This window comes from Macrobrachium nipponense, chromosome 41 (genome assembly GCF_015104395.2).
Source record: "Macrobrachium nipponense isolate FS-2020 chromosome 41, ASM1510439v2, whole genome shotgun sequence".
Classification (NCBI taxonomy): Eukaryota; Metazoa; Arthropoda; class Malacostraca; order Decapoda; family Palaemonidae; genus Macrobrachium; species Macrobrachium nipponense.
Window position 1 is genome coordinate 30,717,886 of NC_061102.1, and position 23,373 is coordinate 30,741,258.

Here is a 23,373-nt window from a genome sequence, read left to right on the forward strand (position 1 = left end):
ATATGACTTTTGATCAAAGTGAGCCTTTTTTGATTTGGGTAAAGGGAAATTCTGGGTTTTTTGTTTTCTGAATTCCCCTTTTCCCAGAAGAGCGTACACTGTACAATTTTGTTGGCATGCATGCTCATTAAATTGAGTTACAACAGAATACTCAAACAGATCCTTACAGAAGGAGTTAGGTTGTCATAATGCAGACACATTAGGAAGTGACATGATGGAGCGTTCCAATGTTTCCATTCACACTTTTATTTGCTGCTCTATAAAGTCACACAGTGCTTCCCACATGGTTCTCATAAGACTTTTGGCTACCACAGTAAAAATTGTTCTGGAATCATCTGGAAGACTTTTGGTGGCAACTTCCAGTAAGGTGGTAAAGGTTATAACACTAAGGAGGTGGCTCCTAGCACGAAATTCTGATGAGGCTGTTTCGTCTGAGATTCTTCTCATAGGGCCCCCAAACTACCAAGTAGCCACGTCTAAAGGGAGCTTTTTCCTTTCAAAAGGGAGTTGCATCATTGCCCATTCCTTGGTAGAATTTTTCGAAACTGGGATGACTATGGAAAATGGTTTTGATGCTGCTGTTGGCTCTTGTTTTCTAGGTTCTACAAAATTTTTAAAATCTGCCTTCAGATGGTTAATTATTTTAGAAGTGAAGGGACAGAAGGCTGGGGCTACTTAGTGAGCAACTTGGGTTTTATTCAGAATGACAGTATAGATCCCTTTTCTGTTGACCTGGTAAAGGGTGTCTTCTATAGCTTTTAATGCTATAGATTCAGGTAGGAGAACAATTTTTTTATGTGGTTTCTCCATGTCTGGTGAAGGTGGTACCAGGCACCATTTTGTATTTGGAAATGCTGCCCTGTCTCTAAATTCTACATATGCAACTTATATCATAGGTGTTCTCTCATTAATTAGATACTTATCATCAGGAGAGAAAAAGCACATGGATTATCAGTATCATTAGGGGTGTGTATTGGGGCCCCTATTATGTTTTGATCTGAAGTTTTGTAGTCTGACATTAGGCTTTGTTTTGCAGCATTTGTATCAACTCACCTTCCAGTTATTGGATGCCAACTTTTACTCTTTGGGGTGTATGTGACAGACTTAATTTCTTTCATTTCCTTTTCAAATTCATATAGCATGTCTTATATGTTGCCGTTCTATGGCAAGGGCTTCTTTGATTTTACTCATACGTAATTTCCTTACAGAACTGATCAATGCCTCAAACTGTGTATCCATTTTAGGGGACGTTGCATAATCTGACTGAGTATCCACTCCTAAACTGTAACTGCCTGATTCCCAGAGGCCAGAAGTCCTGGGTGAGTTACTATACCCCTGCAAAAATTATGTTATTTCAATTGCTGTTATGTGGATCCTGGTATCCCTTTTTGGGGGAAGGATCCTGTTCAGCTTCTGATAGTTTAATGGGGAATAGAATTCCTTCTGGAAGGTTTCTTCCATGGTTAGCTGAAATTTGTGTCCCTGATTCTTCTGGGTTCAGCAATGGCTATGTGAAATTTTAATTCTAATTGTCATGCCATTCAGACTAATCTTCTATGAACTATGTAATTTGTTTTTTGTTTAATTAACTCAAGCTACTGTTTTATGTGGCATAGTTTAATGCTTCTAGTATAATCGAAGTTAAACTAAGAATAGAGGATTTCTTAAGAGGGTTCCCACTTAACATATTCTATGCCATTGCCTATTCTAGGCTTATTTAAAACTTAAGGAAAAAGAACCGTTTTATAATCTAGTTTTCTTTTTACTGTAACCGAGACTACCTTTTTATCTGATATTTGGCCATTACTGTTTTTAGGCTAATAGTAGGATGTTCCCTTAAAAAAGGGTGTTCCTACTTAATCTGGTAAGGCTACTGCCTGTTCTAGCTTTATATAACTTTTTAAGGATACAGACTACAAAAAATTTCCACTAATATGTAGGCTTACCAGTAGGCTACTGATTTGTAAAATCTAGGTTATTTTATTAAGCTTAGGATAATGTGTATATCTAATCCTAGGCTATTTGGACTGAATTACTGATTAGACCAGTAATAAGTTATTTCCTAAATTGTTTTCACTTAGCCTAGTATAGGGTATTGCCCAATCCAGATTGTTTTAGATCATTCTTAAATGTATAGGCTAAATAAAAACAGAATCTTAGCAACTTTATAGGTAGGCTGCCATTTTTGTCAAACCCATGTTGTTTATATCTAGTCGTAGGCTATTTGATCTACTATATAAAACAGAAAAACTTACCACCAATGTGTAACCTCATAACTAGGCTATAACCTAATCTGATCTAGATTATTAATTCAACCTTATGGGTATGGGATTAGCCAGTCTTTCCATATAACACAATAACTTTACTATGTAGCATTAAAGTTAGGCTATCACCCCATAGCACAGAGTATTATTTCAGCTAGTCCTTGATAATGGGATGTTTCATAAAAGGTGATTACTTAACCTAACATAAAGTACTGCCAAGTCCTGGATTATTTAGCTCATGCTTAAGTATACGTACAGGCTATATAAAAGGAAAATGTCTGTAGATGTTTATCTAATCCAAGGGTTCTTGGTGTAAATACACTGCTGCCTAGGCCCATAACAGGAAATGTCTTGAAAAGTTTCGTACCTTAATTCAGGTTACTACCTAATCTGGGTTATTTAATTCATCTTAAGGATATGCAGTCCTTTGTTATAGACAACAAACATCTATAGTCTAAATTATTCTCATTGTATCTGATGTAGGCTACTGCCTAGATTATTGTAGATATCATTATCTGAAAGGATTATCTAAATGAATAATAAATTGTGGAACGATTCTTTAGTTAAAACCTCTAAATAGAATAACAAATTTTTCAAAGCAATTTGCACTTTTCACCAATAGCAATCAGAGATCTTGAGAGAGCACAGTCATGTGCTCACAAAATACACTGTTTTTCAGCTTCCACACTAATTAAATACTGTTCCACAGTTTAAAGCTAAACATTTTTAAGTGGAACTTAAAAATAAACACTCAACTTTCAAATTTAAATGTTTCCATGATTCTTGCTAAAGAAAAATCTTGCTAAAGAAAAAAAGAGAATTGAAAAGCAGAAATTACAGAGCACTGCCTTTAGGTACAACAATGACCATTGAACATAATAATAAATGGCTCCCTGGTCTTGGACAGGTCCGTTTGTAAACAATATGGTAGATGGGCATGAGCTGTAGTAATTTCTTGCTGGTTTTGACGTTGGAAAACTGGGTTCAGCTTCACCAAAGATAAGGGAAAATGCCCTCTTATCTTTGAGTCCATTCATACTCCATCATGTGTTACAGGTACTCCTCACTTAACGACGTACTCATTTTACGACAACTCAGAGTTACGATGGCTTCACAACTGGTCCGATATTCATTTAACAAACATCTCTCGAAGTTACGATGCACGGAGTGCAGTAGCAGCACAGTCGTGAGTGTAATTGTACACAGTTGTGTACAATAAGTTGAGCTGAAGCAACTGTCAGTTTAGCCTCCATCTCATCACCCCTTGCCGCCTCGCGTGGTCCTTCGTGCGCATTACCCAGTCACGATAGGTTGTGTAGTATTTTTTTTTTTTTTGCTTTAGATACTCGTAAATCCCCTCTTGGTGGCCAAGAGAAAGGCTATTCAGTGCTGATAATCTAGCCTAACTTAGGTTTGATAACCTTGAAATTCACGGCTAAAACCAATAAATAAGGCTTTAGTATACTTTGTAAAGTAAAGCTATAGTTCTGTGTATAATATATGACGGAAAATTAATGCTATTAGTCGAAATAAAAAGAATAACTCACTTAACGACGAATTCGCTTAACGAAGGGGTTGCTGGAATGGAACCCCGTCATTAAACAAGGCGTACCTGTATAATGTTTATCATTGCAACACAATGTCTGGTTACAAGACCAGCCAAAAGATAATTCTTTTTTATTAGTATGGTCACCATAGAGCTCTGGTAGACCATGGAAGGGTAGATCCCCGAGAATGAAACGAGCAACTACACCATAAAAAAAGTCCCTTGTGCAATAGCTAATGAATTTAATGAGAACCAAGCACTTATTAAATCAGTCACAACTTTTATTTTGCTTGATTAGAATATATTCATAGACCATTAAGGTGCTCTCTGTTTTTTATCTTGCAGAAATTTTGTAGCTATTTCAGAAAAATGAAATGTTTAAAGTGCCCATAATTAAAACTGTAATTGGAAAGTTGTTATACAGAAGTGCAAAATTTAGTTATAACATATTTACTCAAATTCCGTTTTCCTTTTCATTTCAGGATTTTTCAGAAAATACAGATTTCCTTTTTATTCATTCTTATGTGTAGGTTCCTACTCTATGAATTGTACTTGTATAATACTGTATGTCACTATTACATACATTTCTTTGTTGGTACTGTAGCCTTTTTTACTTTTAATATATTTTTTGTAGCCTTAATATGTTTATTTTCAACTTCCCCAGTCATTTTGTAACACCAATTTTTCTCTGTATACAATTAGTATTCTATGTTTTTCTGTGTAAGGATGTTTTCAGGATTCATATCCAGCCCTGTTCTGCAGTACTTTCTCAGGAAAGAAAATATCTTCATTACAGGTTTGGTTCAGGATGGAGATTGTTTCTCAAGTTTCTAGTGGAATTATATTTTTAATTCTGTTTCAATGAGCAGGTGATTTTCCACAGGTCAGATGGAAGCATGGAAAATCTAAGTCTAAGTAGACGTAAAAGGTACAAAGTTTTCGAGTACCTGTCCCCGAGATTAAGGTGAGTTATGGAAGGTTCACCTGGCTGTTGGCAGGTCTGATGGACAGAAATTTTGTTTAAACCAGTTAATTTTAATAATAATTGTTTATCGATAGATATTGTTGACATGTTTAAAACTGAACTTCAGTAGTGCTGTATACAAATATCAAGGTATAATTTTTAAAATGGAAAAAAGCCTGTATCATCGTTTATATTGGATGTTAAATTTTGTTAATTGTATCTGGTGCAAACAAACTTTTGACTTGTCATTCCTGCCACTCTGCTGCAAGAATCATACATAGTTGCCATCGCTACCCAGTTTGGTCCCACTGCGTAGCTGCTCTTGTCTCACACCCCTCCCCCGTAATGCTTGTCGGCATACTGGCAGAAAATGTGCTCCTAAGTGTTCATGAGGATTGTCAAAAGAACATACATTTACACTGTAGTAGGGAGACAACAGGGAGACTGTTTCATTGTGAGTTTGAAAATTTTAGTTGTGCTGAATATACTAGAAGTGAAGACTTGAGATTTGACTGAACTTCTGCGACATAAGATGCTTGATTAGTTTAGTGTTATATGATGAGAGAATACAAAGAAAATGAGTGAAGTACAGTTTTCTTCTTATATTCTATGGCATTTGGAGCAACTGCAACTGAAAATTTCTTGAACAGTAATAGTTTTTTATTGCAAGCCATTTTGACCAGTAAGCCATCCCTCCTTAATGTAGAATTTGCAGAAGTAAGAACTGCTACCGTTAAAAGAGTTTGCTTTTTGTGTATGTATCAGGGAAATTTTGAGCATCAATAACCCTAATAGCCCTTCAGGTTATATATATATACAGGCATACACACACAGTATAGTGTATATATATATATATATATATATATATATATATATATATATTACTATATATATATAAATGAAATAATAAAATATGCATTCTGTATATATTGTATACAGCTTGGAATATATACTGTATATATGTATATATACTGTATTGATATTTGTATTCTCATACATATATAGATGTGTATGTAAATAAATAGTAAGTAATATTGGTACTGATATCTGGGAGCACCTGGCAAACAAGTTACTCCTATGTACTCACTAGTTGTCCAAATATATAATGACATATATACTGTAGATTAAATAAAGTAGTTACATATGCCTACTGTACTCTGATTTTGACTTCCTTAAAACCATAGAGAGTATTTGTAATGCTTGTTTTGTCTGACGTAATACTTTTAATACCATTTCTTACTTTAACTATTATATTTATTTTCTCAAATAAAAAAATATAAGAGGTTTTCTCAAAAAGTGTTTGTGAGAAAATGCTTAAAAGCACTCCCTTCAGGGCTCAAAGTCATGGACTTCAATAAATTAGCTCTTTTTAGATGTATAATAATACTAGTGACTTTGTAATACTTTTTGTCACGAAGTCAAAACTTTGAAGATGGTTAGTGTATGGTTCTCTGGCTGTATTTTTCATTCACTGATATGTATTTATGAAAGGTCTTCATTCAATTGTTGTTTCCAAAGCTTTTGAAAATTCTTAAATGTGGCTTGACAATATTTTATTCTTCTTCAAATGCAAATGTGGCTTGACAATATTTTATTCTTCTTCAAATGCCATCAAATGTTTGTATATCTGGTTGTATTCTAGTTCTCTCTATACTTTCATTAGTGTTCACTTGTCTCTTATAAAGGTTCATTACACTGTATAATAATGCAGGATGGTATTAAAATGAGTTTCATTTAATTCATGTACTGTAATATGAATTGGTTTTCTTTTCTTCTATACCTACCCTTGTCTAGGGTTAACTAGCATTGAATCTTCTGTCTTAGTATCCAACAACTCTGTTGTTCACACACTTTCTTGGGGGGGTCATTCTTCCTCACAGCTGTGTTTTTGAAACCATATCTGAATGGGAAGCCCATAACTTAGTTATGTTCCATAATAATAATAATAAGGAATAATTTTTCTAGACCTTTTATTTATGTTCAGTGCGTACAAGATGTATTATCTGCTTATCTCTTTCCGTACATCCTTTTCAAATTATTTCAATATCTGCAGTGGTAATGAAAACCCACACCTCTTACCAATATTCTCTTACCAATATTTTAGTTCATAATACTTCAAGCCATTTTTGAAGTTGTTTGATATACATAAACTCTTTGAAAAATATAAATTTTATTCTGATTTTGTAGTATACTTATTGGAAATGTATACAGTCAACCCCCTGTATTCGTGGATTCACATATTCACGGATTCCTCTACGGGTATTTTTCGCGGGAAATTGGCTTATTTAAAGTATTTTTCTACATAAAATATCCACACATTACTTTATTTTCCTTTCAATTTCATCATAAAATACACTTTTTGTGATAAAACTATTTAAAAACGAGGTATAAACATTTTTAGTGGGTTTATCTTTAGTTTTAACTAGCAAGATAGGCAGTTTAAGTGTTTTTATAGGGGTTCCAACTATTCGCAGATTCTAGCCATTCGCGGGGGTCTGGTACGCATCCCCAGCAAATATGGGGGTCCACTGTAATGGCTTTATTCATCCCTTTTGGAATATCACTCAGTTTTGAATTGCTTTTATGCTTAGTTTGTTTTCTGTCGAGTTAAAATCCGAGGCTGTTCACTTGGGTAACAACCAAGCCTGATACTGTACATAATTATATTATTTGCTCACTATCGGAATGGTCTTGTGGTGTCTCTTCTTTATGTGCTAGTACTTTGTTTTGAGTTGAATTTTATAAAAGAGAGAAGCAAGTTCCGTGTCCTTTGAGAAGCTAGTCATCTTTTAATTAGTGTGTGAGTGCAGACCACCAGTTCCAATATACCTAGTTTCTTTCTCTGGTTGATTAGTTTGCTTTGAAACCAAGGTGTGTATTTCCCTCATCTCCTGTCTTTATTATTTATAACCTTCATCTTAATAGGCAGCTCCAGCTTTTCATGGTAGGTTAGATATCACTTTGTGCTATCCCACAATAGTATTCCCTATGACCTTGAGTGCCTCAGTGGCGTGATCAGTATGGTCTTGACCTGCCACCTCGTTGGCCGCGAGTTCAATTCTTGGGCATTCCATTGAGGCGTTAGACATGTGTATTTCTGGTGATAGAAGTTCACTCTCGAAATGATTCAGAAGTCATGTAAAGCCATTGGTCCCGTTGCTGAATAACCACTGGTTCCATGCAACGTAAAAACACCATACCATACACCTATGACCTCTTGCATAGAATAAGTCAGTAGTATGAAGACAATATTATATATCACTTAATTCTTGTTTGAGGAGTAACATTAATCCTGAATTCCACCTCATCTTGTGACACTGTAGTAGTATGTTTCAGCAGGTACTTAGCATATCCAACTTTTCCCTTCTCATGGGTATGTTCAATTTTGTGTTAAAATCTGAAATTCAAGATGTTGGCATTTACTCTTATTTACAGTTTTATAGGATTGCAAAAACTAAGAATCAAAAGTATATGTCATTTTGGTCCTTTATAAGTATCTAACAGTATATGTCCAAAATTTGAGTACGTACTAGTAACTTGGTAGCCATGTGCCAGCTGTGGTAATGCTGAGTATGATTATAAAAGAAAATTATAAAATATATTACACATTCATATATACAGTATATGTATATGTACAGAATGGTGTATGAATATATATATATAATATAATTATATATATTATTATATATAATATATATAATAAATTAATATACTATATATATATATATATATATATATATATATATATATATATATATATATATTAATTATAAATATCATATATATATAATATATATATGTATATATATAATATATATATATATATAAATGGTAATAAATACTATATATATGTAATATATTAATGTATATATCTATATATATATGTACGATATAATATATATATATATATATATATATATATATATAAATATTATATATATGTGTGTGTGTATGAATATATATATATATATATATAATATATATATATATATATATATATATAATATATATATATATATATATATACGTATATGTATATATATGTAGATATATCTATAGATACTATATTATATATATATATATATATATATATATATATATATATATACATATATTATATATCTACTATATATATATATATATATATATATATATAAATGGATTGAAGGCTCCATAAAAGAAATGGTAAATACTATATATGTTATGATTTAATTGCCATGTTGGTCATTGTGAAATGTATCAAAGGAAAAAATTAGCTCTTCTGGTAAAAGGTTAGTTCTAATGTGTAATGAAGACCCTATAGTGCTGTCTAGACTTGAGCAATCAAAATATCCCTCTGCTAACACATACGGTATTGCGTGTTGGTTAGCACCATGTTGTTTTTAATGTAACATAGCCTGTACCTATCACTTCTCATTCAGTTTCAAAGATTTTTTGTTAAATACATCTCTTCCAAAATCATTGCCTAGCAAAAAACCATTAGTATATGTATATACGTACTGATGTTGGTGAAGATTGCTACCTACAAGCGCTGTACAAGATGTCATTTACACAGTTCCCATACAATATATAAGACTGTCATATGTAAATTTTCAGTTAGGAGTATATGTTTTTTAACATTTTAGTATGCACATATCTCTCTCTTCTCCTCTCTCTTCTCTCTCTCATCTCCTCTCTCTCTCTCTATATTTCTCTCTCTCTATCTCTCTCTCTCGCTCTCTTCTCTCTCTCTCTCTCATATATATATATATATATATATATATATATATATATATATATATATATATATATATCTATATATATATATATATATATACACACACACACACACACACAGAGGAAGGTTGGGGCTTCTGGAATGACGTAGATTCAATACAAATAGTACGGAAAAAAGGCAGCGTAGCATAATCTTTTAATTTTCCACATTTTCGAGACTTTGAGTCTCATCTTCAGGGTTGTAAAATATACAAAATATACAAATTAAAACAAGACTCAGTAGTATGAATATCAGTTTTAAAAGTGAAAGATCATAAAACTTAAATAGTCTAAAAAAATAAAATAGAAAATGAAGAAGGTTTAAATCTGTACCTATCTCTGTTGGAGTTAAAAACTGAGTGATGTTCTCTTGTTTGGAAAGGAGGATGTCAACTATAAACAAAACTGTGGAAGAGGTCTGGCCATTTAATGGGGGGACAAGCTGTTTAATTGTTAATGATTTGGAATCGTTAACAATTAAACAACTTGTGCCCCCAATAAATGGTAGCTCTTCCGCAGTTTTCTTTATAGCATAGTTGACGTCCTCCTTTCCAAACGAGAGAACGTCTCTCAGTTTTTAACTCCAATAGAGATAGGTACTGATTTAAGCATTCTTCACTATTTTTTTTATTTTAGGCTATTTAAGCTTTATGATTTTTCACTTTTATAACCGATATATATACTGTCTTATTTTAATTTGTATATTTTGTATATTTTACAGCCCTGAAGATGAGACTCAAAGTCTAAAAAATTTGGAAAATAGAAAGATGATACTACGCTGGCTTTTTTCCATCCTTTTAGTATTATATATGTATGCGTGTGTGTGTCCTTAATTAATAACAGTAGATGCACGTGACTTCATTATATGAATGAATACCACAGGCATATGTGATGATTATTAGCTTCTGGTTTAAATGCAAGGGTAAATCTTTCTGTCTTATAAATACTTGACTAGAATCCTCTCGGTAAAATTGGCAAACATACCATTTTTGTGTCACTTCATAAAGCCTTGCGTCTTTCCTTGCCGCATTTCACAGTGACCAGTCCTATAACTTATGCAGTGTGTCATGTCAGTTTTGAGTTCCATTAAATGTCCTTTAATCCATATTATGTATATATATATATATATATATATATATATATATATATATATATATATATATATATATATGTATATTATGTAATGTCTGAGCCTTGTAGGCGGCTAGAAAAATTTTGTGCGAATGTCTGTGTATTTCTTCCTGTACAATGTGATGCTCTGGCTAATACATGTAAAGTCAGTAATATAGACAGCTTGAAATTTGCTTACAAGGGCTGAGTGCACAGTAATTTAAGTTTGACCCCATTAAAGCATAATCGTTAATCATTAAGCGTAAATTATATTATAAATTTAGGTTAACCCCTATATTTAAGATATCCTTCCTTGTCTGTTTACAATATGTTTGTGCTTTTGTAGATATAAAATAGGCCAAGATTTTCATGATCGAATTAAAATTGTTTCTTAAGCAGTCATGAAATACAATTCATACATGTTCTGCAGTATTGAATTTTATCTTACATGCTCAGTAACCTTGCTGCATTTGCAAAATATATTTATATAAATCTCTCTTATGTGCTTTTTGGGATCATGTGAGTTGAGCAAACCTGGCCATTAGGTTGAGTCAAGAATGCATAATATCAATCTGTAAGATGCAGTGCTTTTGAATAATAAAGAAATATTATGTAACAGTAGGCTGTGTTTACAGTTTCAAAAGCAGTTGCATGGTAGGTAAAGGTTATTGATTACCTCACGAAAGCTAATACGTAATGCCATCTTTGTAATGAAAGACTGTGCCCTTGGTTCTACACCATGTTTTTTATAAATTGTATTTGTCAAAAAGCTTTAAAAGGATAAATTGATGTTTTTGTTTTATATTGGCCATCTGGTAATAGGTGTTTATTTTCACATACAAAGCATTTGCAGCACATTTTGATGTTTGAAAGAAAGCTTTACTTTCACAGACCCATTCTGATGTGACTGGACAGTTGAAGGTGTATGCACTTGTCCCCAGCATAAAATTTTCTTATATTGTTAAGCATTATAATTGGAATTTTATGAATTGATTTCAAATTGGTTTGTTTAGACCATCAAGGACTATCATTCTCCATTATTAGATAGATTTTGCCCAAGTTGATACGATATTGAATGATGTTAGCAAGCAGCAGATCTCCTTCAGAGGAGCAAAGGAGCCAGAGGAACCTTCCATGAAGCCTTAAAATGAAGTTGTGAAATGTTTGAATTGAATATTTGATGGAATATATATCATCTAATATATATATATATATATTATATATTATATATATCTATATATCTATATATATCTGTTATATATATATATATATATACTATATATATCTCTATATCTCCTGATGTATGTATTATATATATATATATATATATATCTATATATATATATCTATATCTATAGATATCTATTATATCTTATTAATCCTATATATATATATAGATCATATATATATATATATATATGTATGTATATATCTATATATATATATATAATATAATCATATATAGATATATATATATTTGTATATATATATATAGTATTCACATATATATATATATATATACCTATATATAGATATAGATACTATATATACTATATATATATATATATATAAATCTGACAATTTAATTCTTTGTTAAGATGTTTGAAGTCCCATTGACTCTGAAAATTATAATGTATTGTAAGAAGTCTTTATTTTTATGATTATTGTAAGATCTAGTAATTAAGATGCTTGTCAAGGACAGTAGTACTATGAATATAGGCAGTCCCCGGGTTACGATGGGGGTTCCGTTCTTGAGACGCATCGTAAGCCGAAAATCATCGTAAGCTGGAACATCGTCAAAAATCCTAAGAAAACCTTACTTTTAATGCTTTGGGTGCATTCAAAACTATGTACACTGCATTCTTATTGCATTTTTCATAAAAAAACTAAATATTGATTATTTTGCTCTTTTGGTGTCATATTTCATCTGCCAGATCAGCGTTTGTAGGCGTTGTAACTCTGGAGCATGCTTCGTAACCCTGGAACATGTGTCGTAACCCTGAAAATAATTTCTGATGAATATAATTGAAAAGCGTTGTAACCTCGGAACGCCGTTAGCCGAGACCGTCGTAACCTGGGGGCTGCCTGTATATGTTAACAATGTTTTCACATGTCTGGCAGTAAACCATTTTACTTGGTGAGATGTCTTTCGTCTATGTATTCAACAATTTGTCCTTTGCTGTAGCATTTGTTCATACTTTCATTTGTTTTGGCCATATAAATATATGCTCCAACTTACCCACTCAAATGCAGTTCAGAATATCATTCCTTAGATATGGTGAAAATTATAAATTTCAGATTTAGTTAGGTCAATTTTATTTACTTAGAACCGTACTGTTTTTAATATTCTGTAAATTATGGTCTTGGTAATCACTGCTTACATTTATAGATAATCATATTCAGCATATGCGGTAAGCCCTTCATAGTAGCTGTATTATTAGTGGGTAATCATTGCAGTATTTAAGACAATATATTTATATGAGTTCAATTATGAAGTTTAAGATGACATTTTTGTCAGTTTCAGCATATATTTCTATATTGTTCATTTGCGAACAAACCTTCAGTCTTAACAATAGGATAATTTCTAGCGCCTATCTGGATCTGGTTAAAAAGCAGATGAAAGCAAGGAATCTTGTGATATCTGGCAACACATGTGTAGATCGGGTAAAGAGTGGTCAAGGACCACGCACTTATGCCACCGCATCAGTCTTTTCTTTAACCGCCTGGGCGAGAGTTGTGGTTGACCTCTCTCGGCCTTTACCCGGTTCATTGCCCATTTCTTTTGTGTTTAGTGTGTGTGGCTGATATTATGGCTTCTTCTGCTCCTTCTCAGCCTCGTCAACATGTGTGCCAAGGAATTCCAGGTTTTCAGTGTTCTCGTTTTTTGGCTTCGGCAGCGACCGATCCCCATGCCTCATGTAGCAGGTGTCGTTCTAATTTTTGTACTATAACAAATTCTTGCATGGAATGCCGGGCATGGCCTAAAGAGCAGTGAAAGTCGTTTTATAGCAAGAGAGAGCATTGAAGGGTTTCGACTCTTCCTTCATGGGAAGCTTTTTCGCCTCTTCCAGATGCTTCGTCTCCTGCAGTATTCACCCCCATAGTAGTGTTGTGCCTGTGTCTCCTTCCATTTCTTCCATTGATTTGTCGCCGGAAGTATCGGGAGGCCCCCAGGATGATTTTTGTAATGTCACCGCTTCTTCATCGGGAGTTAATTTGATTTCCGGGAAGGGGGAGGCTTTTTCATCATTCTCATTTAATCCAGAGTCGGAGGCGTCCAAGATGGCAGCGACTTGGAAGACACTTGGGCTAGGGGGTCCCTCGGCCTTCGTGGGTAGCTGAGGTCAGCCATTTTGTATTGCTCCGCCAGTGACTGTTGCCGCTTCTTCGAGTCGGAGGGAAGCTGTGGCATCAGCCCCATTGATGACGTCATGGAATTAGTCATTGTATATTCCTCAGCCAGTGGCGTCTGCTTCCCCTCAGACCGAGGAGAAGCCATGACATCATCACCACTTGTGACGTCGCTTCCATCGATGACGTCACTCCCAGTCGTCTCCTTTGCACTGCCTCTCTCATCCGTGACGTCATCTCTGCCACCCAGTTCGCTGCATCTCCCTTCCTTTCATGCCATCGGAGCCTTCTCTTGCAGATCAGTCTGAGGTTATAAGCCAGGCGGTGCTTAGGAGGTTGGACTTTGTTTTGGATGATAAGTTGGCTGCCTTGTCGGCTGGGAGAACTGGAAGGAAATGTGTTGCATCGTCCCCGCCTCCTGCAAAGAGATTGCGTAAGAAACCAGTGCTGTCTTCCTCTCCCTCCTCCCCCTCTACACCACGTCGGCGTATCAAGCATTGGAAGGCTAAGGACTTTGCTCTTTCTTCGCCTATGGAGGAATAACAATGCGGACGTGTGCTCGAGAGTGTTGGTGTTTCGGAAAGTGTTAGTGTATCTCCCCTTGTGCAATCTGCAGTGGCTGCTTCGTCCTCTGCATTGAATCGCCAGCTTGTTGCAACCTCCCCGTCCGTGCACATCGCGAGCGTGTTGCAACCTCCCCTGTCCGTGCACATGATGCAAGTGCTCCTACTAATCAAGGGCCTATTCGTCGCCATAAGGATCTTAAGGCTCCTGTCAAGAGGTTGAAGATGGTGAGTGTTGAGTTGGTGCAGCAGGAGTGTTTTCCTGCCCCTCTCCCTGGTGGTTCCAAGAGTTCGACTCTGGGGATTCTCCTTCGATCTTGAGTGTTTGGGATTCCTTTCCAACTCACGTTCGTATGTCTGCCACGCCCGTGACCATTCATGGACATGTTAACCCTTTAACCGTTTAGTACGTATATATACGTAGCACGCCAACGCTACCTGAGCCGTTTAGTACGTATATATATGGGGAGCGGATGTTTTCAACATGACGTTTAGTACGTATATATATGATTGATTTTTCCTGCCTTTCTTTTGAGGTAAATCCTCCCTAATGTATTCTCTCTATGTCCGAGGAAGTGTTGTCGACCTTATCCAAACAAAAACACTTCCTCCCGAACCCCTTTTATCATAATTTTCCTGATTTTTTATATCTAATGCGGGAATTCGCCATTCACTTGGCGGAGTCGCTATGTAGCGAGACAACATGCTGCTGGCTGGTCGTTCATTTACACGGAATTTTGGTCTTTCAATGCAAGGGGTAGAGGGGCTATAATCCTTCTAAGCCAACTTACCATCGGTCGTGGGTTGTTTTCTTCTGTTTCCATTCCAGCTCTAGCGCAAATGAAAAACGATAAGTACGTAATTGTAATTTATTGACATTTTTCCCACTAAAATAAAAAAAAGAAATGTACTGGAACGTTACAGAACAAGATGTTAGATGTAGAACGCGCAAACTTTCATTTATGAAACAATGCACCAGTACCATATTCTAAATGAAAGTTATGTACAAAATTCTTACACAACAAACGTTGCTGAAAATTCATCCGACAGTTATAGTGATGAAAACGAAAACAGAGGGTAAACACGGTAAATACAATAAAGTATGAATATGTGTAATGATTCGGAAAGGGTTGCCAGTAATTTCCGGTCCTAAGATTTCGTATTTGACAACGGTGGCAGTTTCATTACAACGATAAAGGAAAATCTATAAAAACAGATGATGAAATTATCTCTATCACCATTTTCTTAATCAAATTACCTCTGAGTCTAAGTCGTGTAAAGAGAGAGAGTGAGAGAGAGAGAGAGAGAGAGAAAACTTTTCTTTGTATTCTGCTTTACGCTCCTTTGAACACTGATGCCATATACAGAAATTCGAACCTAACAATTTTGACAATGATAAAAAATAATGTTAGAGAACTAACAACACTACAGAAGAAGAACAATATATATATATATATATATATATATATATATATATAATATATATATATATATATGAGTATGATGAGTGTCATGTATATAATTTGACTTAGAGTGCACACAGAAACACTGTACACAATATGGGTGTCATTAGCTACGCTTCCAAACTTCTACCCACAATTCGGGGTTCTTTAATCCGGTCATAAAATCATCTACTTATCCTCCCCAGGGCTATCCAGAAGAAAAAGGCCGTTCCGGGACAAGGCCGAGTTAATCTGCCATCACTTGAGGAACCAATAACAGTTTTTTTTTCTTATCGCACTGTTTCATTTATTTTCATCGGTGAGTCTGGGCTAGACATTGGGAGTTAGTATGATTTATTTAGGTTATTATAAACTAGATTATCTTCACTCTACTTTTTTTATCAAAGCAGTTTACTAAATGATTTCAATTCTTCATATTTCAGTCAATTTTACGTCTTCACGGTTAGATACCAGAACCTAGCATGGAAAGGTGTGGCAGGGTGGTGCTGCATCTACACGACATTCAAGCTTAGGTCAAGGTTTTATGAATCAAATCCGGGAAAAGAGGCAATGTCTAAAACGCACTACATGTGCATGGTCATTTTGGTTTGACTATGATAGGGATAACTGGCGAATACAGAAATTTGTACGATAGCACCTTAGTTGATATTGAACGAAATGATTGGTTATTTTTGTTTACAGCTCCCGTTACCTCCCACCCGTGACGAATTTGATGCGCTTGGTATGAGGGTTTGGAATTATAACGAGTCCTTTTCAAAGATTCCAGTTCCTTCTTTCATTGATGATGGCCAGTTCGGAATTCCCTTGTCGACGGTCAAATGTCACGGGGAAAGTAAAATTCGTTTGCCTGTACAAAAGGGAGATCACTAAATCCGCCATTGCTCATGAAACAAGGAATTTGAATAGGTCAAAAGACTAGGGATAATCCGAGGCACCACTCTCTTACTTATGTTCGAATGGTTCCACCCACCAAACTCGATGCAGGTGGAAGGAACGAAGAGATGACAACAAAAAACAACAACTGATCATTACCTTGGATATGCCTCTCTCTCTGATATATTATATATATATATATATATATATATATATATATATATATCTAATAAAAGGAGCCCATAAAAACACCAAAATGTAGAGAGAAAAGTACTATATTTCAGAGACTGCTGTCTCTCTCTTCAGGTATATGATTCATATACCTGAAGAGAGAGACAGCAGTCTCTGAAATATAGTACTTTTCTCTCTACATTTTTGGTGTTTTTTATGGGCTCCTTTTATTAGATGGAATTCTGTTGTTACAGAACATTTTTACCTGCCATATATATATATATATATATATATATATATCTATATATATATATATATATATATATATATATTATCTATCTATCTATATCTATCTCTATCTATCTATCTATCTATCTATCTATCTATCTATCTCTATCTATCTATCTCTCTCTATCTATCTATCTCTATCTATCTATCTATATATATATCACTTAGAAATTCTATACAGTTTACTTTTATTTTATTTTTTTCCGTCCAAAACGGTCATGCATCGTGGATGATGTAGAATTCATAACAAAACTAGCTTTAGCCCAAAGACTGGATTATACGGACTGCAATGTGCGAGATCTTTTCGAACCAACTTTATTACATACTATTATCATGGCTTGTCAAAGAAAAATCTGATGATTAGTTTTAACAATAATTCGAATGGCCAATTGTTGTATCCTATTATTTATAAATTCTAGAACTACAAAAGAAAAGGGTTTTATGTACAACGAATAAACTTCCTTACTTGAAACAATGCACGTGTGTCTGGTCTAAGAGAATGATAATCCTATACCCAAGGGATGAATTATTATTATTATTATTTCATGGCTGGAAAGACCAGACATATAAATATGTGACATTGGTTAAAGGGAACCGCCGTATGTATGTTACTGCACTTATATGAGTTGAAATATATGGAATAAGATACAGAAACTGAAAATAAGCTAATGTAGCCCCCTTGCATTTAAAAGATAGCGCACACGGGAGGGCAGTTGCCATGTTGTGTTTTTTACTTTTTGCTGACAATCTGGCTAGCGTAAATTTTTGCTGCCCGCACTCTTAGCTGACAGCTGGGGCACCAAACCTGCTTCCCATAGAAAACGGTTATTGGGTTAATAAGTCATCTGTTAAAGGCGTGCGTAGGGATGTTCCTAGTGTTGTAGTGGGTTCGTCTCGGGAGCTGGCGCATGGACCCAGCCCAGACAGGTTAGTTGGTGTTTCGGGCTGTTTGGCTGCTGATCCTTCCGTTAATTTTAATGAGGAAGGTGCCTTAGAGGAGCCTACACATTCTTCTCGTTGTCGGTCTCCATTGCCAGAGCAGGAGGAGGGAGGCACACAAGAGTTTTTGTCTTCCTTTTTGAAAGTTCTTGATCTCATTCGTGGATTCAATAATTTGGAAAGTAGGACTCAGGCTCAGTCATCTTACACTCCTTCCTGCTTGGAAGCCTTGGTGGGAGCTACGCAGGATCCCGAATCATCTCATCAACTTCCCTTGTCGGGGCACGTCCAGTCGGTCTTGCATAAAGTTAACGCCTCTGTTTCGGACCAGGACGGTTCGCTCTAAGGGCTCTGCCAAGCTACTACCCCTGCCTCTCACGAGACATAGAAAGTACTATGCTACGAACTCTGCATTTTGATGTTATGCCATCTTTACCCAGACGTCATTGGCCTGAAGCTGGGATTGACTTTGGAGCAGGTGAGGTCGGTGGCTCCGTCCTTGTCTCTACAAGATGCCTCAGCGTTGGAATCTACGGCAGCCTCCATGTTGCAGATGGTTTCTTGGCTGGACTTCTGGTCTGTGGTCATTGCCAAGATAGCTTCTGACAGGTCCCCAGAAGGGTTGGTGAGTGCATCCTCACTTGCCAGTCTGTTGCAGTCCGAAGGCAAGGTGTTTTCATGTATGGCTCACCTCTGTGTTAATTTATGAGGTAACCTTCTTCTGATTAGAGAGACGTGGCTTTATCTAGGATGGAGATATCAGTTGACACAGAGCCCTTGCTGGCATTGAGAAATAGAGATCTGTTGGAGTCCCAATTTTTGTTTACTCAGACCAAGCTCGAAAATGCGATAGACCGGCGCCGGGCTGACACCAAGACAGACTGGTGCACTAGGCCATGTCCAAGTCGGAGTCTCGTCCTCGGAGACGTCTGGCTCCTCCTCCTCCCCATGTCCAGCAGCAGTCAAGAAGATCGTCACCTGGTAGGCCGTCGAGGAGTTCAATTTCGGCAGGGCCTTCCTGTTCGACTCAGCCTAGGTCAGAGGACTAATGTCCCTTTTGCTGTCGTTCCTCTAAGCCAAAAAGTGGCCCAAGGAGCAGAGGTAAAGGGGGCCGTCAGTAGGTTAGGCACCACTCCTTCTCCTGTGCCTGGCAGGCCATTGGGCCAAGTGGCAGAGTTATGGGGCGGAGAAGTAGGTGGTAGATGTCCTTCGGGTGGGGTACCTACTACCATTCGACTTCTCTCCTCCTCTGTCGGACGAGCCGCAGCTCAGGAAGGCATATCCTCCAGATTCTCTGAAGTTCTTGGCTTTTCGGGAGGAAGTGCAGAAGATGCAGGACAAGGATGCAATAGAGGAAGTGGTGCGTTCGTCTTCGGGGTTTTACAGTCACATCTTGGTGCCCAAGGTGTCGCATTCGGTGTTGGCAGCCATGAGGGAAGGCAACTTCATTCTGTCGATAGGCTTGAAGGACGCATGCTTCCAAATCCCTATTCATCCGACGTCCAGGAAGTTCCTTCGCTTCTCTCTTGGGGACAAGGTCTTCGAGTTCAACAGCCCCTCAAGTGTTCACAAGGGTCTTCTCTCTCGTGTCAAGTTGAGCCCATGCTCAGGGGATCTGTTTGCTGAGGTACTTCGACGACTGGTTGGTCTTGACAGTTTCCAGGGAAAAGCTGCTGCAGGACAGGGATCGTCTACTTCAGTTCTGTCTGGAACTGGGCATCGTAGCCAACCAGGAAAAGTCGAACCTCATACCCAGTCAAAGGATTCTCTACCTGGGCATGGTCATCAATATGACAGTAGCAAAAGTTTTCTAATCAGATCAGAGATTGGAGAGGTTGTGAGTGGTGGCGCGCAACTTCCTGTCAGAACTACATCAGTCAGCTCATCAGTGGCAGGTTCTTCTGGGAGTGTTGTCTTCCCTGGAGAAGCTGGTCCCTCATGGCCGTCTTCATCTTCAGTCTCTGCAATGGAGACTGGGAGAATTCTGGTCTCCAGTGGGGGACTCGCCCCCTGTTAAAGGTTGCTCTGTTTCTGGAAGTGAGAGAAGACCTTCATTGGTGGTTGCCGACCGGAATCTTTTGAAGGGTGTCCCTCTGCGTTCTCTTCCACTGGACTTCCTTCTGTTCTCAGACGCCTCCCTTGCAAGTTGGGAGGCTCATTTAGGTGGCCTCATCGCTTCAGGCATTTGGAGTTTGGAGGACAAACAGCAACATATCAATGTCTTTGTTGAAGGCAGCCTTCCTGGGTCTGAAGGAGTTTCAGGAGAAGGTAGAAGGTCATTCTGTCGTTCTCACGTCGGACAACACCACGGTGGTAGCCTATGTGAACAAACAGGGAGACCTGGTTTCTCGTCAACTTCACGCTTTGACCATCGAGGTTCACCAGTGGGCGGTCAGCAATTCGGTAGAGCTCTCAGTCAGATATATCCCAGGCAAATGGAATGTGGTCGCAGACAAACTCAGTCGTCGGGATCAGATCCTAGGCACAGAGTGGTCCCTTCATCAAGTGGTAGCAGACAAGCTCTTCTAGGTTTGGGGGAGACCCATGCTGGACCTTTTTGCGACTTGCCTCAACAGGAAGCTGGAAATATTCTGTTCTGTGGTTCCAGATCCTTTAGTGTTAGCAGAGGACGCATTCCAACATCCCTGGGACAACCTGGATGTGTATGCCTTCCCTCCGTTTTGTTTGATCTGTCAAGTTCTGAACAGGCTAATGAGTTCACAGAGTCTCAGGATGACGTTGGTAGCCCCGCTGTGGCCTCAGGCGGAATGGTTCCCAGATCTGCTGTCGTTGTTGTTAGAGGTTCTGAGGGAAATTCCCCCTTGGTGACATCTGTGTCAGCCGCATGCGGAAAGGTTCCACCAGTTAGTAGAATCCCTGTCTCTTCATGGTTGGAGGCTATCAAGTATCTCCTCTGAGCAAGAGGCTTTTCTCAGAGAACAGCAGGGCATATGTCCAGCAGTCTCAGAAGGTCGACCTCCGTGGTTTACCGAGGAAAATGGGCGATCTACTGTGATTGGTGTCGTAAACAGGGCTTTTCTCCACTCGCAACCTCTATTCAGTGAATAAGCAGAGTTTTTAACCTTCCTCAGAGATGAGAAACGTTTGTCTGTTTCTGCCATTAGAGGCTACAGGGCAGCCCTGAGTTTGGTGCTACGCCTTGTGGGTATCGACATCTCTTCTGGGGAACTTATCTTCCTAGTTAAGTGGTTTGAGCAGTCAAGTTCTCCTAGGGATCTCAAGCCTCCAACATGGGATGTTTCCTTGGTTCTCAAGAGCTTCGATAAGAGCCCATATGAGCCCTTGCGTCGCTCATCTGACAGGAACTTGACGCTTAAGACAGTTTTCCTTCTGGCCTTGGCATCTTCCAAGAGGGTAGGAGAGCTCCACGGTCTAAGCTATGAGGTGAAGCACACCAGGTTGGGGGTCGATGTCCTTCGAATTTGTCCCAGAATTCATGGCCAAGACCCAAAATCCCTCTGTGCACGATGACAGGTTCACTTCGTTTTCCATTCCATCACTGAACAACTTTGTGGTTGGTGATGCTCAAGAGCTTTTGTTGTGCCCTGTCCTGGCCCTGCATTGCTATCTTGAAAAGAACTCTGCACCTTAGACCAGGCTGCCGCAGACTTTTTGTTAGCACAGCCCGTACGAAGAAAGAGGTGTCTAAGAATACTATCTCTTTTTGGTTACGGGAAGCCATCAGACAGGCATATTTGACTCTTGATGATTCCACCACCACGTCTGTGCAGGCTAGAGCACATGACGTTAGGGTATTGGTCCCACTCTGGCTTTCAAAAAGAACTTGGCTGTACATAGAGTGCTGAGCGCTGGTACTTGGTTACGCCAGTCCACGTTCACCTCTTTCTATTGTAAGGATGTTGCCCACAGATCTACGGAAACTTTTTCCCTGGGTCCTGTGGTGGCTGCCCAACAGGTTGTGTAATTCATAGTTGCCCTAAACAGGGTACTTTTTATCTTACCTAAGATGATTGTGTGACTGAGAGAATGAGTGAGTTGGCTGGTCTCCTTCTTTCTCTTGTACCTTTCCTTCTTCCTTTGGGCAGGTTAAGGAATAGACACGTCATTCACTGGACTGGTCTGATACAGGTGGGTAAGGTAGTCATACCGATAGTGTGGTCGCTTAACATACAAATATTAAACCCTCTATTCGGTAGCATATTCTCTACTCCTTGGCAAGGAGGAGTTGGGAGTAGTACAAACCGGGTTTTTGGTTTGATTCCCTATACAATGATTCTCCCATATATCGTTGTATGTCACTCAGGGTCTGAGTGGTTAGATATCAATTTATCTAGCTTCTCAACGGGCTTCAGTCCCTCTCCAAAAGTCATTTCTTCTGGAAGCTGGACTAGTGGGTAGGCCCCCAGCCGGTTTAGGATGTCTTGTACCTCCCTCCAAGTATGAGTCTATCCTAATGTTAAGACCAAAGGTTTGTTCGTGCGTGAACAAATTACAGATTTTCTAAGACAATTTGTATTTTTAAGCTACAAACCTTAGGTCTTAACATTATACTAGCTGCCTCTAGCCGCCCCTCTGTTTGTTAAGACATCCTGAGTTGGGAAAGACTGACATGGTGGCATAGGTGCGTGGTCCTTGACCACTCTTCACCCGATCCACGCATGCGTTGCCAGACATCACAAGATTCCTTGCTTTCATCTGCTTTTTGACTGGATCCAGCTAGGCGCTAAAAATTATCCTATTGTTAAGACTTAGGTTTGTAGCTATGAAAAATATAAGTTGTCTTAGAAAATTTGTCATTTTTGGTAGAATTACATCAAAGGTGTATGGATAAGGATGGAAAAGTTGTCAAATTGTAGTTTTTGAAGAAGAAATGAATTCCTTAGTAGTTACAAGACAAGTAAATGTATTAGATGTAAGCATTAAAAAGAAATTGAGAGGGAATTTAGAGTTCACATAGAAATTGCATGTTGTCAACTCATCATCCTTTCCTGTTAGGTTATTACTAGAAAAATAAATGTTGATGGGGTATATTTGCATCAAACAGAAGTTTGCCTCCATCTGAAACATGTACTATCACATTAATTAATGGATATGCTTAAAGGTT

At 37.5% G+C, this 23,373-nt stretch overlaps 1 protein-coding gene across 19 annotated transcripts in view; it reads left to right on the plus strand.

Moving 5' to 3' along the window:
• Positions 1 to 23,373, plus strand: part of LOC135212647 (calcium-dependent secretion activator-like) — a 1,046,064-nt gene that overhangs the window by 508,874 nt on the left and 513,817 nt on the right. The window contains exon 12 of one of the 19 annotated variants that reach the window (XM_064246264.1): positions 4,694 to 4,774. The exons of the other annotated variants lie outside the window; for them this stretch is intronic. Coding sequence (XP_064102334.1) covers positions 4,694 to 4,774 — 81 coding nt within the window. The remainder of the gene's footprint in view (positions 1 to 4,693; positions 4,775 to 23,373) is intronic. 19 annotated transcript variants of the gene reach the window in all.